Source organism: Brachyhypopomus gauderio, chromosome 13 (assembly GCF_052324685.1).
Source record: "Brachyhypopomus gauderio isolate BG-103 chromosome 13, BGAUD_0.2, whole genome shotgun sequence".
Classification (NCBI taxonomy): Eukaryota; Metazoa; Chordata; class Actinopteri; order Gymnotiformes; family Hypopomidae; genus Brachyhypopomus; species Brachyhypopomus gauderio.
The window spans coordinates 10,663,522-10,682,068 of NC_135223.1; the positions used below are offsets into that span (position 1 = coordinate 10,663,522).

An 18,547-nucleotide genomic window follows, 5' to 3' on the forward strand; every position below is an offset into this window, starting at 1 on the left:
CACACACACACACACACACACACACACACACACACACACACACACACACACACACACACACACACACATCAAGCCCAAAGCAGTAACCATCTCAGTGAAGAAGCTCGGTGGTTCTGATCGTGTGCTGGGAAAACGAAGCCCGTCGTGATCAAACTTACAATGGGTCCTGTGGAGCCGTGTTGCCCCTGTGGTCCGTCCTTACCGGGCAAACCCTACAGAGACACAGTGCCAATTACCCCACAGCTCTGGACAGACGGACGGAAAGCACAGCAGCTTTTGAATAGAAAATAAAACGGTGCCTGATTAAGCCAAGCAAGCCAGCGTATGTATAGTTCTGTGGCTCCAAGGCTGCACCTGGAGTGTGAGGTTATGGTGAACTATGTGAACGTTCAGATCTTTCCTCTTTCACCCGCTGTCACTGAGATGTGTCTGTCCGTGGTTATGAGCATGTGTACTCTCCTGCAGAACACTCAGTAGTATATAGCACTCATGCTGCTGAGGTGATGATCCACTCCTGCTGAAGATGGTGGGGCAGGGTGTGTATGTGTGTATTTACGTTAGCGTGTGTGTGTGTGTGTGTGTGTGTATGTTGACTGCAGCATGTGCATTAGGCTAAACACTTAGTACTGGCTGCCTGCAGGTCCTCTGGAGTATCTCAGCAGGCTTTAGCTATCAATCCTAATGTGAAACCCCCCCTGATCCGCACTCAAAGGGGGGAAATATCACTGGAGCAGGTGGCTATCCACACTACAGTGGCTGTAATATGGTAGAATGAACTCAAGATTGTGGACATTTAGTGATTTAAAGTCTGGTGGAGGAAGAGAGACACTCCACAGAGATAAATGTTGAATTTTTCAAAAACTAGTTAAGGCTTCTGGTATATTTCTGGCATTTCAGGATAAGGATATAGCTCTGCAACCAGTTCCTACCCATCTATTATCCTATAGATCCAATATTCTGACTTCATTATGGGGTGAAAGGCAAAATTAATTCTTTCTTCACTTTCATGCTTTCTGCATTCTTTTCTGTTACGCTTGTGCTTGTTAAAAATGATCTTTAATAAATGAGCTTCATTTCCCAAAGCATCACATGAGATGCTTTCATATGCTACACTGAGGTTCACTGAGAACAGTGCATTGTTCTTGAATGTGATATGGGCCGACCACACAACAACAAAAAAAAACACCTAAAGGGTCCAAAACCACTTCCAGCCTCATGGCTTGGCCTGTCTCCTCCCCCACAGAACAGAGCCAGAGTCAGGATCTCTCTCTCTCTATCTATCTCTATCTCTCAGACAGACAGTGTGGAGTCATGAGCTAATGTGTTGCTTTTTGACCCTGATCTGTCACTCTAAATTGTGCTAATCGCCTTAGTACTTGTGTGCCAAAACACAACAGTAAGGACTCCTGGATTCTAGCAAGCAATATTTTGTGTTATGACCAACCTCATGCATTCAGAAACTTCACCAGCATTTCAAAGTCTGCTAGTTAAAAATCAGGCATAGTCCTGATTAATGTCACAACTCTCTATGGTTTTAGAGGCTATCAGGATTTCAAAGCTCTGTTGAGTAGTTAGACTGATATGTTACCATAACAGATCTAAACTTGGACCCACAACAAGTGACGTGAGAATAAAGCACAAAGACCTCTGGGGATCTGGAGTTTATAAAATCTGACCATTTGACTGAACCATAGTTACCCTGGTTATGCTTTTGTTAAGTTTTTATTCTTCATTTGCATACTTATTTATTTATTTATTTATCTATCACTAAAAGTAACTTCAAAAGTAAATTTAGGAGGAACTACTTTGGGATGACCACATGTCCTGTCTGCTTTGCTACAAGCAATAATTTTGACTGAGTTCACTGTCCAATCCAACTCCTTCTCCAAGCACACACTCCAGTGCGAATCAAGGCCAATGTTACACATTTCGTCTTGATTGACCCTGAGCTGAGGAACAGAAGTACTCCTGAGGAACGCATTCGAATAGTTTAAACTGAGCACATCGTTAGATCAATTATTGTGAAGGTAAATGAATGAAATAGTGGATCTGCTGTGATTCATAACAGATTCGTGTTGTAGCGATCGTGCTACTCACCCAGCCGTTAATACTCGACACTGAATTCACAGCAGGCACGATACACTACTAATGATGGTGAAATACACTTCTAATGGTGGTGAAATGGACTACTAATGGTGGAGCCTGTCATAGCTGTATGGAAAGACTCAGTGAGAACAGCATCCAGAAGGAGCGTCTCACTCCGCAGTCATTAACAGACAGGAGGACCAGCTAGCTCCTTCATTGATAGTATACCCTCATCACTACACTCATGTCATAGGATTTTCCATTACCATTCACAATGTACTGGATTTGAACAGCCTGGCTCTGCTTGGGAATGTAATTTTTACAAATTAAAGAGCAAAATTTAACATGAAGCAGAAAAACAAATTCTGTGTTTTCAGTAATATGAGAATGTGTGTAAAGGACATAAGAAGATCAGATGGCTTTTGAACGTAAGAGGTTATTAAACAAGCAAACCATTCAGGTGAAAAAAAATGACCATCTTTTACCCTCTGTCCTGGTTGCCCGTCTCTGCCTGGTCCTCCGTTGGCCCCTGGTACACCCTGAGGACACCAACAGCAACACAAAAGCAAACTGAAAACGAGCAACAGATGTGCTGATGTAAAGGGCGTGGCTCCCTCACTTAGGGATGTGGTGTCGGTGCTACTCCGGGAGCCGTTTCGAGGAGCTGTCTTTACACACTGCCTCAGTATCTGTCTCCGTGCTGACAAGATCTACAGTTGTGATCAAATTTATTCAACCCCCAATGCTGCGAAGGGTTTTATGGAATTCAGTGCACATTTGTAATTGTGTTCATAATGAAATCTTACAAGGACTTGTTAAAGAACTAAATGCAACTAAGATAGCATCAATTTTTTTTGTCATAAAGTATTAAATGGCCTTTTTGTGATTTCTTCATTGACACAATTATTCAACCCCTTTACGACTACCACTCCTAAGAACAGAGGTTCATTCCAGTGTTTTCCATCAGGTATTGAAAACATCTGTGGATGTCAACGAGCAGCAATCAAGCATGATAAGCACCAATTAGGCAGATTTAAAAGGACTGTGATACTCAGCTCCTTCTAGACATCTACTGGTGTGTTTCCAAGCATGGTGAAGGCAAGAGAATGGTCCCAGAAGACAAGAGAAGAGGTTATTGCTCTTCACAAGAATGGCAATGGATATAAAAAGATTGCGAAGTTGTTAAATATTCCAAGAGACACTATCGGAAGTATCATTCGCAAGTTCAAGTTAAAGGGCACAGTGGAAACGTTACCTGGTCGTGGCAGAAAGAAGATCCTGACCGCGACTGCTGTGCGCTACCTGAAGCGTAATGTGGAGAAAAATCCCCGCGTGACTGCTAAGGAACTGAAAAAAGACCTGTCAGATGTGGGCACTGAAGTTTCAGCTCAGACAATAAGGCGCGCACTGCATAACGAAGACCTCCATGCCAGAACGCCCAGACGCACCCCCTTGCTGACTCCAAAGAACAAGAAAAGTCGACTGCAGTATGCCAAAAGTCATGTGGACAAGCCACAAAGGTTTTGGGACAGTGTACTGTGGTCAGATGAAACTAAATTAGAACTGTTTGGGACAATGGACCAGCGCTATGTTTGGAGAAGGAAGAACCAGGCTTATGAACAAAAGAACACCTTGCCTACTGTGAAGCATGGCGGGGGGTCAATTATGCTTTGGGGCTGTTTTGCTTCTAATGGTACAGGAAAGCTTCAACGTGTGCAGGGTACCATGAATTCCCTTCAGTACCAGGAGATCTTGGAGGAAAATGTGATGGAGTCAGTCACAAACCTGCGGCTTGGGAGACGTTGGACCTTCCAACAGGACAATGATCCGAAGCACACATCCAAGTCCACTAGAGCATGGTTGAACATGAAAGGCTGGAACATTCTAGAGTGGCCATCGCAATCACCAGACTTAAATCCAATTGAGAACCTCTGGTGGGACCTAAAGAAGGCAGTTGCAGTGCGCAAGCCTAAGAATGTGACTGAACTGGAGGCTTTTGCCCATGAAGAATGGGCTAAGATACCCATAGGTCGCTGCAAGACACTTGTGTCAAGCTATGCTTCACGCTTGAAAGCTGTCATAACTGGAAAAGGATGTTGTACTAAGTACTAAAAAATAATGTCACTAGGGGGTTGAATAAAACTGATAATGATGTGAGCACAGTAAAGACATTTGTGGTTATTCCATCATAAATATTATGTTATGTTTGTCTAATTTATAAGTGCCTCTTTGATATAATTGTAAATAAGATGACTGAAATGATCAAAATCAATGTCAAACTGGCCAAAACACTTTATTTCAGTGGGGGTTGAATAAATTTGATCACAACTGTATGCCCCCCTGCTGAAAGCCCCAATAAAAGAGGATGTTACACATTCAGTCTTCATCCACCCAGAGCCGAGGAACAGAAGGTCTCCTGAGCAAATTCCTCCTGAATCTGATTAAGCCCGATCGGCCAAGATTTGTTCAATATGGTTCTAACAATGTCCGTTGACTCCTGGATATTATCGACCTTCCGGGCAAAAGAAGAAACCCTGTAGTAATTGTTCCCATGAATGCAGAGAAAGCATTCGACAGTGTTGAATGAAGATTTCTGTTTGCAGTAATGGAAAAGGTTAATATAGGCACTAATTTCAGTAATTTAGTCAAACTGGTCTATTCACATCCAACAGCCTAATCATTAATATAAACTGTTTTGTGCCAGGCAGGTACCCTATTGGCAGAGGCTACAGACAAGGATGTTCTCTTTTCCTCTGTTATTTGCTTTACTTATTGAACCTTTAGATGTTTCTGTGGGAGAAGCAGACCACAGTGTTTCTTTATATGCAGAAAACACCCAGCTGTCTCTTCTCCTGCAGTCACAGCATTAATCTTCCAGAATAGTAAACTCGTTAGAAAGTAAACTTCAGTAAATCCACAGCCATACAAATAAATAGCCATTGTAATAGTCATGTGAACAGTCCATTCAGGTTGTGCGATACTAGCTTTGGATATCTGTGAACCCTGACCAGAGTCATTATTATACATCTAACTATCTTTGTTGGAGAAAAGTGGACAAAACGTAGCCAAATAGTCATCTTCATCCAGCTCATTTTTGGGTGGGGTTAATGTCATCAGGATTAATATTCTCCCTTCATTGCTGTACTTGCTCCAAATGATTCCATGTTGCCAAATAAATTAATATCCAATTACCTTTGGAATAATGGAATAATTTTTAAAGGCCCCATTAAACATTTTCCACAGTTTTCTGTAATTCTGGGCACTTCAGATAAAACAGATTTGTAGTTAGTTAGTTTAAGATACCACATATACTAGACAAGCTTGCTGTCTTTATCTCAGTGTTTACCTGCAGACATGCATCATTTGCAAAAATTGCAAATTGCTCATCATTATGGTCCTCTCTGAATTAGGAGATTAGGAGTATTGAACTCCTAGAGATTAGAAGTATTGAATTTAGAAATTGGCTGTCAAGTGGTCGGTTGAATTTTTCTAAACCATTTACATATGGATCACTGAGCTCATTGAGTCAGATCAAAACATCATTTGGGGTGCCAGTGGTGATTTTGTGAGTTAGACACTTATTCTCCTCATTACAGAAGGATGGGAATATTAGACTTCATTTGAGAGAATTCTGCTTCTCTAAATAATTTAAAGAGTATGATTAAAAAAAATTACACACCATTTTGTCTAATATGGTTATTACCTCATCTGGTTATGTATTAAGCTAGTCTAGAGAAAAGACATTGGGTTGTCTTTTACCAAGCAGGAAATACAACATATTCTTTCCTAAATCTGTCAATGTTCATGGGCAAACTTTTAAAATAATTCATTTTTATCTTACCTCAGTTCATCTGCAGAAAATATAACCTCAAATATATGTAGTTAAATATAATACCCTACGTAATATATGTAGTTAAATATACCCTACCTACGTAATATATGTAGGTAAATATACCCTATGTAATATATGTAGGTAAATATATCATACGTTATATACACCATTTTGCCAAAGTATCCAAATTACTGTAATCAGGTGTTCCAATCACTTCCATGGCTACAGATGTGTAAAATTAAACACCTAGACATGCAGACGGTTTTTATAAACATTTGTGAAATAATGGGTCGCTCTCAGGAGCTCAGTGAATTCTAGCATGGAACTCTGATAGGATGCCACCTGTGCAACAAATCCAGTCTTGAAATTTTCCTCACATATATTTCACAATCAACTGTCAGCTGTATTATAAGAAAATGGAAGTGTTTGAGAACGAAACAGCATCTCAGCCACGAAGTGGTAGGTCACATAAACTGACGGAGTGGGCTCAGTTGATGCTGAAGCACATAGTGTGAAGAGGTCGCCAACTTTCTGCAGTCAATCACTACAGACACAACTTCATATGGCCTTCAGATTAGCCCAATAACAGTGTGCATAGAGCTTCATGGAATGGGTTTCCATGGTCGAGCAGCTGCATCCAACCTATACATCACCAAGTGCAATGCAAACTGTCGTATGCAGCGGTGTAAAGCACAACGCCACTGGACTCTAGAGCAGTGGAGGTGCATTCTCTGGACTAACGAATCACACTTCTCCATCTAGCAATCTGATTAATGAGTCTGGGTTTGGCGGTACTTGTCTGACTGCATTGTGTCAAGTGTAAAGGTTGGTGGAGGGGGGATTATAGTGTGGGGCTGTTTTTCAGGAACTGGGCTTGGCCCGTTAGTTCCAGTGAAAGGAACTCTGAATGCTTCAGCATACCAAGACATTTTGGACAATTCCATTCTCCCAAGTTTGTGGGAATAGTTTGGAGCTGGCCCCTTCCTCTTCCAATATGACTGTGCACCAGTGCACAAAGCAAGGTCCATAAAGACATGGATGGCATAGTCTAGTGTGGATGAACTTGACTGGCCTGCACAGAGTCCTGACCTCAACCCAATAGAACACCTTTGGGATGAATTAGAGTGGAGACTGAGAGCCAGGCCAACATCAGTATGTGACCTCACAAATGCACTTCTGGTCAAAAATGGTCAAAAATCCCCGTAAAACACTCCTAAACCTTGTGGACAGCCTTCCCAGAGGAGTTGAAGCTGTTCAAGATGCAAAGGGTGGACCAATGTCATATTGAACCCTATAGGTAAGGAATCGGATGTTACTCAAGCTCATATGTGAATCAAGGAAGGTGAGCGAATACTTTTGGCAATATAGTATATGTTGGTAAATATACCCTATGTAATACACTCAACGGCTAGTACTTTTGCCTTCACAACTGCCTTAATCCTTTGTGGCATAGATTCAACAAGGTACTGGAAACATTCCTCAGAGAATCTGGTCCATATTGACATGATAGCATTACACAGTTGCTGCAGATTTGTCAGCTGCACATCCATGATGCAAATCTCCTGTTCCACCACATCCCAAAGATGTTCTATTGTATTGAGATCTGATGACTGTGGAGGCCATTCGAGTACTGTTCAAGAAACCAGTCTGAGATGATTTGCACTTCAGGACATGGCATGTTATCCTGCTGGAAGTAGCCATCAGAAGATGTACACTGTGGTCATAAAGGGATGGACACAGTCAGCAACAATACTCAGGTAGGCTATGGCGTTGACACGATGCTCAATTGGCAAAGTGTGCCAAGGAAAATATCCCACACACCAATGCACCACCACCAGCCTTATCCTTTGATACAAGGCAGGATAGATCCATGCTTTCATGTTGTTGATGCCAAATTCTGACCCTACCATCCAAATGTCGCAGCAGAACGAGGCAATGTTTTTCCAATCTTCTATTGTCCAATTTTGGTGAGCCTGTGCGAATGGTAGCCTGTTCTTAGCTGATAGGAGTGGGACCCGGTGTGGTCTTCTACTGCTGTAGCCCATCGGCCTCATGCTCTTCTGCATGCCTCGGTTGTAATTGAACCAGTCTTGCCATTCTCCTCTGACCTCTGGAATCAACAAGGCATTTGCACCCACGGAACTGTCACTCACTGGATATTTTCTCTTTTTTGGACCATTCTCTGTAAACCCTAGAGATGGTTGTGTGTGAAAATCCCAGTAGATCAGCAGTGTCTGAAATACTCATACCAGCCCATCTGGCACCAACATTTTGGATCAGTATATTATTTATCTTTAAAAAAAAAGATAAAAATATATTTTAGAAAAACTTATGACCTGCACCATATCAAAATATGGTTAAAATCGGGTTATTTAATTGTATTTATTTGATCTGCTGAAGATTTTCTTCATTTTTACTGCCTAATTTCTAAAATCACTTTCTTTCAAAAACAATTTGACTTGATTTCTTGGTTTCTCAGTTATGTTCTCTGTATGCCCCACATTCATATGTATGGTTGATTTCTTAGTTTCTGATACTCTGTTACATTACTCTGAACGCCCCACATTCTTATGCATGGTTGCAGTGGGCTCCACCTACTGACGTCTGCCTGCTCACGAGTGTAATGTTTACCTAGCGCCTAAAAAAGATCATTACAGAGAAGACGCTGGAGACTCATGCCTGATGGGTCGGTACACACCAGCGCATGCATGTCTCATAACAGGCTATATGTGTGAGTCCTCCTAACATGGCAGTGTGCTGTAGGTGGATCTCAGTGTACGCACAGGCAGCGAGACATCACGGAGGAGGAGACGCCACCTCGCAAACAACCTATGAATATCATTCAGTGGGGCAATCTTGAAGTTCTCAGGCTCAGACAGGGTAGGTCAGTACCGTATGAGAAATGATCGAGCACCATCCTGCAGCAGGGCCAATAACCTGGGGTACCAGAACATCAGCAGGGGGCCTCCATCCGGCCCCAACCGGCCTTACTGGCAGAGCCAGATACATGTTCCTCAATGTCAGTGCACCGGAAAGAAAACAGGCCATTTCTTAATATCAGTGAGGCGAATGAGATGACTGACTCTGGCTGACTGAGGTGGAGTGAGGTGGAGTGCGGTAGAGTGAGATGGAGTGAGGTAGAGTGAGGTAGAGTGAGGTGGACTGAGGTGGACTGATGCTGATTGAGGCTGACCCATCTCTGTCAGCAAGACTATGTGTAAGGGGGTGAGTGGGGTTTTTCTTTCTCTTCACTAAACTGGTCAAAGAGCAGCAATGTTCTTTTTCGCCCTATCTATGGACAGTTCCTGGGGATTTTTCATCAGATTCTCATCAAGTAACTATTCTTTAAGAAATGAAACTGTCACAGTAAATCTGCAGAAGCATTACGGTGACATTCTCAAAATTAAAACAAGACCAAAAAAGGTCTAATCTTCTCTCGTAGTGGAGGAACTCCTTGCTGTTGAAACTCTACAGTAAATTCGAAGGTATATCACTGTAAAAAAACCCCCAGCTGTACTACAAAAGAAACAAATTACACTGATACCATGAAGCAGATGACGGGGAATGTGGCTGCGGTAAACGAATGAGCTTTTGCAGCCATTCCATCAAGGACATGCATAACCCTCGCAAGGTCGCGGGGCAGTTTGTCAAAAAACGAACATCACAGTGATCACAGGAAAAATGGCCTTCTAGTCATATCTTCCTTTTCCAACCAAAAAACTAGAAGGGGAGGGTGTGGTGTGTGGTGATGGTGTGTGGTGGTGGAGGGGGGTGGTGTGTGGTGGTAGAGGGGGGTGGTGGGTGGTGGTGGAGGGGGGGTGGTGGTAGAGGGGGGTGGTGTGTGGTGGTGGAGGGGGGTGGTGTGTGGTGGTGGAGGGGGTGGTGTGTGGTGGTGGTGGAGAGGGTGGTGTGTGGTGGTGGTGGAGGGTGGTGTGTGGTGGTAGAGGGGGGTGGTGTGTGGTGGTGGAGAGGGGTGGTGTGTGGTGGTGGAGAGGGGTGGTGTGTGGTGGTGGAGGGGGTGGTGTGTGGTGGTAGAGGGGGGTGGTGTGTGGTGGTGGAGGGGGTGGTGTGTGGTGGTGGTGGAGGGGGGTGGTGTGTGGTGGTGGAGGGGAGTGGTGTGTGGTGGTGGTGGGGGGTGGTGTGTGGTGGTGGAGGGGGTGGTGTGTGGTGGTGGTGGAGAGGGTGGTGTGTGGTGGTGGTGGAGGGTGGTGTGTGGTGGTAGAGGGGGGTGGTGTGTGGTGGTGGAGAGGGGTGGTGTGTGGTGGTAGAGGGGGGTGGTATGTGGTGGTGGAGGGGGTGGTGTGTGGTGGTAGAGGGGGGTGGTGTGTGGTGGTGGAGGGGGTGGTGTGTGGTGGTGGTGGAGGGGGGTGGTGTGGTGGTGGAGGGGAGTGGTGTGTGGTAGTGGAGGGGGTGGTGTGGGGTGGTGTGGGGTGGTAGAGGGGGTGGTGTGTGGTGGTGGAGGGGGGTGGTGTGTGGTGGTGGAGGGGGTGGTGTGTGGTGGTGGAGGGGGGTGGTGTGGGGTGGTGTGTGGTGGTAGAGGGGGTGGTGTGTGGTGGTGGAGGGGGTGGTGTGTGGTAGTGTGTGGTGGTGGAGGGGGTGGTGTGGGGTGGTGTGTGGTGGTGGTGTGGGGTAGTGTGTGGTGGTGGAGGGGGTGGTGTGTGGTGGTGGAGCCCTTGGGCCCCGTGTCCCTGGAGCACCCAGCAGTGCTCTTCTGTAATTAATACCGGCACTAACAGATAACGGTTTCCTCATGTGAGTGATTCCATTAGGCGTTCAGTAGCAGAGGTGCGTGTGTTTCTGTGAATAAGCCTGTCATGTTCAGGAAGACCTGTCTGCTTCCACTCTCAATAAGCCAAAATTATCCGTTCACCTTATCATCGAGAAACATAGACACGCAATTTCACTCACACACACACACACACACAATTTCAGTGATGGGCTCTATGATGTGGCCATATCGGAGCGCAGGGTGGCTGTATGGTGGAAGGCAGGGTGGAGGTGTGGTGGTGGTGGTGGAGGAGCGCTCCGTCAGTGGGCGTGTGTTGATCACAGATTGCAGCTGCTGCTCCTACCTGAGGACCCGGCAGACCCATATCACCTTTCTCTCCTATCCCTCCTGGAGCTCCCTGAGGTGACAGAGAGACATGGGAATCAGAACCATCTATCAGGCTGTTTCTAGAGCTCAAAATGCTGGGGAGAATACTGACATTGTTGTGACAATACTGCACGCGGTATATTTTTGGAATTTTGGAGAACCAGTGGAAACCGTAACCATCAGCAGCATTTGGTCTACTTTGAACCAGTGTCAGTGCTGAGAGCCACAGAACTTCAGAAGTTATTTCTGTATTCTTAGACATGCTACTTTTTTAGCCACAGAATCCAATCATTTAAACTGGAGTATTTCCATTGTGCAGTGGAGGGCAACCATATGAAAAGGCAGTAATGTCTTACTGGTGGCCCTTGGATGGAGAGTCCACTTGGCCCCTGTGGCCCAGGGGGTCCCTGTGGTCCTGGAGGTCCAATCTCACCAGATGGCCCTTGAGGCCCCTTCAATAATTACACAAAACACGTAGTGCTTCAATGTTTTGCCTAATGGCTTAATTTAACTGGCAAAAATCACTTTGAATCTCGTTAATGTTTCTGGGCACCATGTCTCTAGCAGCTTGTCTAGTGAAATGGGCAGAGTCGCCACCCCGAGGCCTTCGTCTTCACCACTGAATGTAATATTTATGAGCTTGAGAGCAAGACATCAGCAGACAGCCCGTGAGGGACGGCGGGAGGCCTGCGGTGGGCGGGTTCAGGGTTCAGGGAGGGCCACCGGTGCCGGGTTTACGCCCCATATTGCTGCCAGAAACCGACCTGGCCATTCCCCCACACGAGAAAGTTAAGACTGTTTCCACCAGAGCATCCACTTGGCCCAGCTCTCCGTGGGACACTGGGGACACTGGGGACACTGGGGACACTGGGTCAGCTGTGGCAGGCAGAAGGGCTGGGGTCACCTATCCTCAGTCGAGGGCCCTAATAAGAGCAGGTGAGGTCCTTGTACTAAGCCCTCCAGAATACAGCCGCTGGTTTAAGAGTCGGAGGGAGTGGGTGAAATTTACCAGGTGTGTGAAAACACCAGTTACATCCAAAGGCAATATGCTGACCCATGCGGTAAAGAGTCTATGCTTATGGATTTCCACATTGGACGATATCGATCGGGCCGTGAGCTTTTGGATGTTTGTGCGGGCCAACTGGGGCCAAGCATGGGTGGCCATTGATATTAGATATTAAATAAAAACAAGTGTGACAGAACAAGTGTGTACTTTACCACTGAGCCTGGTTCCCCACGGTCACCTCTCGAACCTCTTATTCCAGGACCACCCTGTAAATTACACACACACACACACACACACAGAAATATTATATAGCCTCTCACAGTATCATTCATTGATCTTACATAAATCTCTGTAAACCCAGGATCCTTTCCACGTTACGGTTTAAAGCCTCGAATATGGTATGATTTAAAACATTTAATATGAATATCTTCATATGTGGACAATAACTCAAAACATACTGAAGCAGGTTCTTCTTGGTCATGAGCAGGAGAAAGAGCAGGCCGGCCTGCAGGAGCAGAAACCCCTGCTGGGTCTGCACGACAACCCTCCAGAGCTCCTGCCCTCTGCTAGCAGCTGCCCATTATTTCACTCCACTTGCCCTTCTCCTTGCTGTGTTTGCTTTAATTATGACCCCAAAGGGGCTACTGGGGCAATAAGCTAGTCCCTGAGGCTGGGGGCTAGTGCGGCGACGCTGGCGTAAATTCGATTCGCGTGCTAACTGCCCCAGTGTGCCTTGCTGGAGGAGGAAGCAACTGAGGTCCAAGTCTTCGCAGTAATCAACCTCCAAACAGACACCAGCAATCCTCATATCAAGATGGCGAGATAAAATATACAAGCCCTTGAAATGCAATCTCCTCTGACGCCATCATCGCGCAGACATGGGCGGTAGCCGGTAGGGACGAGGGAATCTATAAGCGCTGACGGGACAGAAGTGGACTAATCAGCATTGATGAATCGATCCCCAGCTAAGGACTCGCCGGTGTTTATCCAGCGTAGCCTCCACGCGGCCCCCCGAACGGTTCTGCGTTTTCTGTCCGCATGTATGCAGCGCCACTTTCCAAATGAGCTCATTTATATTGAGTTCCACCTGCAGCGTGGGCTGAATTAAGCGATCACACTTTAGATCTCTCTTCCTCTCTCTCTCTCTCATTTCCCCCAATCTCGCATGTCACTTTTTTAGCATCCTAGACGCTGTTTTTTCCCCATCCTGTCCTGTTCCTTCTCTCAATTTCAGTGTCGATTAGCCTTCGCGATGAATGCACTGCCTTGTTAAGTTTGCATCGTTTCAAGTGTGTGCACCCTGTCAGTGCACAGTGACGCTAAGGGCTTCAGTGCAGCCTTGGGCCATGTGAGCGACATGCTAAATAACTGCACCATCATCCTACAGCAGCAGCGATTCGGACTGGGACCAACATGACTGTGAGCGTCGCTAATGTTGACAAGTTGGTGCTGACTGTGTAGCCAATGGCATGCGATGACCTTTAAATGTCATATAGTTGAAAAGAAAGCAAGGAGGATAATACTTCACATTACACTGCAACTGTTAGTATACCATTAATTATACTTTAATATGTTGAATACCAATGTGGCTGACAAAGCACTGATACTTTACACTCACTCTGTACTCTGCACACGTACAAGAGGCTAGATTTACATAATCTTACATAATGTAAGCATACAGAATCAATGATGTTACACCTTGTTACTTATGATATTACATTATATTAATGGTACTATGGTAGGTACACTGTGACAGTGGTGGTGTGATGAAACGTGTCATAGAGTCTTACTGGTGGTCCAGATGGCCCGGCTGGTCCTTTACTGTCCTGGGAACAGGTACATGCGTGAGGCAAAGCAGGACAGTCTTGCTCAACTCTCTGCAGGAATGGACAGAGAACAGATCTCAGAACAGTCTTCCTCCTCTTGCCCCGAGAATCTCACGCATCTTTATTTGTATTTGTTAAAGTCAACCACCAGAACAAATGCAATTCCCTTATGTCATCAATCCACAACAGTACAAACATACAGCAGTTCAAAGATATTGTTCTTCCTGTCCATGGGCAGCCACATCTATCTGTCTGCTACAAGCCTAGATAATTGGATTATTTGTGTAGTGCTCATGGTATGTGGAAGAGAGGCCAGGTGCCAGAAAGGTTGGCAGTGGCCTCAGCAGGACCTGAGGTGAATCAGAGCTCAGCTCAGACAGAAAGCTGCGTCAGATTATCAAGGGGCCTTGTTCAGTCACCAGGAGACAGACCGAAAGGAGGAGGAGGGGGAGAAAGGTGGATGGGCACTTAAAGGACTTGATTCACTAATCTGAACAATTCTTCATTTTAGTTAAGGAACACTTGACAGACTACTGTCGAGCCCAAAACCATCGCCACTCTTCTCCACGAAAAGCAGAATGGCTTCATAGCAACACTGCTGTATCAAACACACGTATGTTATTCGTTTTGTTGTGAAACCAACGCTCAGACCCGAGGACATGGTTTGCTACGAACAACAGTGGAAGTGAGAAAAAGGAGGAGTAGGGGATTTAATGGAAGAGAGGGAGAAACAAGGAGGGAGAGAAGGAAACGAGTGAAGCCCTGGAAGAAAACCAACATACATCATGGTCAAAATGTGACATATCTCGATCGGTGGCACTACACATACGAGAAAGTACATGTAGATCTGAGCTGTAAGAACATCTGATCAAAGTGTTTCTGTGCGGGTTCGTTGACTCTAAGTTTTTTGAATGATCCTTAATGATAAAGGAGACATTCCATAATTTCCGTCTTCATCTTTTGCCTGTTATTGTGCGCCTCAGAGAGGCCGTCTAGTAAAGCTGTTTTCAGTGCAGGGTGGACATAATCAACTGGATGTCTTATAGATCGCCGTTGTTGTCGGTAACTGGATTGGTGGATTGGTCTGGGTGTGAGATGAGGAACCAGGGAAGGCCACGCCTCGCTATGTGTCTGTGATGCAGTGGGCTGCGTGCTATGATGGAGTGCTGTGCAATGGTCCAATGACGGAGTCATCAGTCCGCTCTTACCAGGCCTGGGAGCTCACAGCATTTATCTCTGCTGGCCCACGAAGTGCTACAGACAATATCAAACATCTGAAGTTGGAACTGTGGACACAAAAGCGCACACGCAATACAGATTATGCAGACATCCACCCGGGCAAGTGTTTAAAGGAACCGATCAGCTTATTAAAGGTAATGTAAAACAGGTTAGACTGGAAACTTAAAAAAAAAAACTGCATCACTACATTGAGTGCTTGGTCAGCAGCAGCACAGTTTGATGGGTATCAGTGGAGCTCGTGTCTGCTGATTATGGGCTGAGCTTTAGAGGAAATGACTGATTTGTTTTTTCAAGCTTTCCCAGAACATTCTACGAAATAATTACAACAACAGTTTGTCTCATCAGCTCCTCTGGAACCTTCTGCGTGCAGCTCCATCCCTAATAGCCCATCATTACCAAACAACCACAGCCACGTTGATCGGCCTCGTCGGAATCCTAACACCACACACCTGACTCCCCCTAATCACCACCCTATAGAAACTCCAGGATTTCCGTCACACCTTGCAAAGTATTATTTTGACTAGTGCCTTCATACCGTTTCCTTAGCATTTTCTGTCTTGTTCTTGCCTGGTTCTTTCACTGCTAACTGTAGTGACTGTGGTTTGGCTCTTATCTCCTGGTCTTTGACCTTATTCGCTCTGGGTTTGGTTCTTGTGTTGTGTTTTTTGTCCTGTTCACTTTCCTTTAAGGCTCACACCCTGAGTGTGGAGCTTCTCCTGTCAGCTGACTTGTTATACTTCATTACACAACAGAAATTAGTGGTTTCCAAGGGACAAACTCTAATAGCATCTATTGTAGAAAACCCAAAAATCATAAATCACAAAGTCTGACTTTCAATTTGCTCATATGACCTGCACTTCACATCCAAACCCTCCCCCCAATAAAGATAAGAAAGGAAGAAATTGCTTGCAAAGCTCTCCTTTCGCTCTCAGGGGCGAAGACCATCAATCATTGTGCATCTATCCAACTCCACACAAGGGAGCCACTGCTGTACAGAATCCCACAGAGGGCCGGGTGTCGTCTAGGAGCCTCAGAGTTAACACTGTTTCTAATCTGAATGGATTTTTCCATTTTGACTCATCCTCAAAGATCAGCGCGAGCCACGTCCCGGGCGACAGCCGGGGGTTCCTGTCCAGACCGCCGTTCAGACGGGCTCACCGTGGCCGAGTTGTCCTGGGTCCCGTGTGAGCGCACCGTCCGGCCCAGCACCTCCAGGCCGTCTGTGCTGATGTTCCCCGCCGCACTGATGGGCTTCTCCCCCACCTCCTGGCAGTCGATCACCACCTTCGCCGACGTCTTGCTGATCGCCACGTGAAGCTGCAGGGGGAGGCAGAAGGACGATCGGTCTTCCCGCTACGATAATTAACGTGTGCGTATTTGCTGTGGTGTTGGCAACGAACATCGGCGTGTTGGTGTAACGAGTGCATCGATATGCCCAGCCCCTCCTACGGGGTAAACCGCATTACTGTCTGGTGTAAGAAGCCTAAACATATAAAAAGCAGTAAAATCTGGAGGAAGCTAAAGTTCAGGATTGTGTGAAGAATCAAGCATGAGATAGAGCTTGTCACTTCCTAATGGATTTTGGGCAAAACTCAATTTTCTTTTGTTCTGTGTGTGTGTGTGTGTAAGTGGGTGTGAGAGCGACAGAGACAGAAAGTGAGAAAAAGACGTCAGGCAGACTGCTGGGAGTACAGGTGGGTGAAGACAGACTCAGACCCAGCTAATTAGTGTGCAGTCACACACCAATGCCAATTATATGGAATTATGGTGCATTCTCACGTTTTGCTGCAACGGAAAAACCAAAATACCAGCGCTGAGGCACACAAACCTATGAACAAACGCATGGCAAATCTACAAACCCTGGAGCTGGATTTCAGTATAAAAGGGTTGTCTTTACAGTTGAATATAATTACCTTAATGTTTCTCACATTTAAATTCAAACCACATGCCAGTCTCTTGCACCACCTAAACTGGCAGCATACTACATGTTTTACCTGGTCAATGTGTGTGTGTGTGTGTGTGTGTGTGTGTGTATGTGTGTGTGTGTGTGTGTGAGAGAGAGAGAGAGGCTATTAATTCTAAACCTCCAAGATGCAGCAAATGTGATTTTAAAGAGATGTGGCATTTGTGAATTTAAGTCAGTGCCGCCATGATGCTAGTCACCACAGGAGAATCGTTCGACGCCAGCCCAGTTCTCTACCCCGGCCAGCCCATGTGGCTTCTGCACGCCCCTCTGATCAATCCTCGGATAATACCGCCGCCAGCATGATAGATTGGCTTATTTCACACCAGCTCCCTGCTTTGGGAACGCAGCCCGACACTATTTCATGCGCTCATCAACGCTCCCAACCCTTGCCTCTGCCGTTTGAGAGCAGGGCGGGCGGAGTTCTGGGGCGACCCCCTTTCTCTCAGCTGCCCCGCTCTACGAGGCAGACCCAAGTGAACTTCAGAAGGGGCAACAGCAGTAGTGTTCAGAGTACTGTCTCCTCAGAACTACTTTCAAATGTTCTGTTCTCAGTAAAATAACACTTTCACTCCCACTATGAACAGATCTGAAGGCCACATTCTTTCCCACAAGTATAATAGAAAATGAAAGTGAACTTGAAGGAATCATAACCCAGTTAAGATATGAACTCTTGTTTGCTGGAAGATGAATGTTTCATCAACTGCTGTAGATGCGTTCACCAGTATTCTAGCAAAACTACTGTACACTGTAACCTGAACAGCTTGTGTCAGCACTGTGTCTCTCCCGATCAGATGGGCGAGAGTGAAATGTGTGGGGTGAGAATCAACAAACTTCAAGTCAGCGACCGATCGGCCAAGCCAAACTCCACATGGCAGACCGCAGAGCTCTGACGGTGGGGGCCGCGGGCCTGAGACGGAGGTAGTCCGGGGTCTGACCGCCGCGTCTCATACCAGCCCCCTCCTGAGCCTGCGTATGAGACTTGCCATAATTCAAGTGGGCTTCGTGTTGCTCTGCTCCCAGCCAGAAGAAAGGCGGGCAGCGGTCACGTTTGAGAGGGTTTGGGAATCGGTTTCAGTCGCGATCCGATCGAATCGAAGCTTGGGTCTTTAGCATCAGGCAGAACGTGTTTCTCATTAATAGTCGCCAAGCGACCGCACTGGGCATGCGATGCGGACTACACCACCATGAGGGAGTAATCCATACCTAATATGGAGCTCATTAAACATGCGATAAAAAGGAAGCCCGCAGCTGAGGCGCATGCAAAGTGGCCCCGCCTCCCTCCTGCTGTTTGGATAGCTAGCAGCTCAGACTCAGTGAGACTCAGACAGGGGGTCATGAGGTTTTCTGGGTTTCTAGCAGGCTGCTATCCTCTGGGGCTCAGTCTAGAGGGACTGTAGGAGCCCACCTTGAGTGAAGGGAGGAATGATGTACGAGAACCCAGATCACTGCACAGTGATTTATAGTGAGGCTGTCAGCCACTTAAAGATCGAATACACTC

At 46.1% G+C, this 18,547-nt stretch overlaps 1 protein-coding gene across 6 annotated transcripts in view; it reads right to left on the reverse strand.

Annotated features, from left to right (window-relative positions):
* Window positions 1-18,547, reverse strand: part of col14a1a (collagen, type XIV, alpha 1a) — a 78,812-nt gene that overhangs the window by 7,861 nt on the left and 52,404 nt on the right. For all 6 annotated transcript variants that reach the window (XM_076970804.1, XM_076970801.1, XM_076970802.1 and 3 more), the window contains exons 34-41: window positions 16,242-16,400; window positions 15,053-15,130; window positions 13,809-13,895; window positions 12,231-12,284; window positions 11,369-11,464; window positions 10,990-11,043; window positions 2,571-2,624; window positions 159-212 (exon numbers count right to left, since the gene is read on the reverse strand). In XM_076970804.1, coding sequence (XP_076826919.1) covers window positions 159-212; window positions 2,571-2,624; window positions 10,990-11,043; window positions 11,369-11,464; window positions 12,231-12,284; window positions 13,809-13,895; window positions 15,053-15,130; window positions 16,242-16,400 — 636 coding nt within the window. The remainder of the gene's footprint in view (window positions 1-158; window positions 213-2,570; window positions 2,625-10,989; window positions 11,044-11,368; window positions 11,465-12,230; window positions 12,285-13,808; window positions 13,896-15,052; window positions 15,131-16,241; window positions 16,401-18,547) is intronic.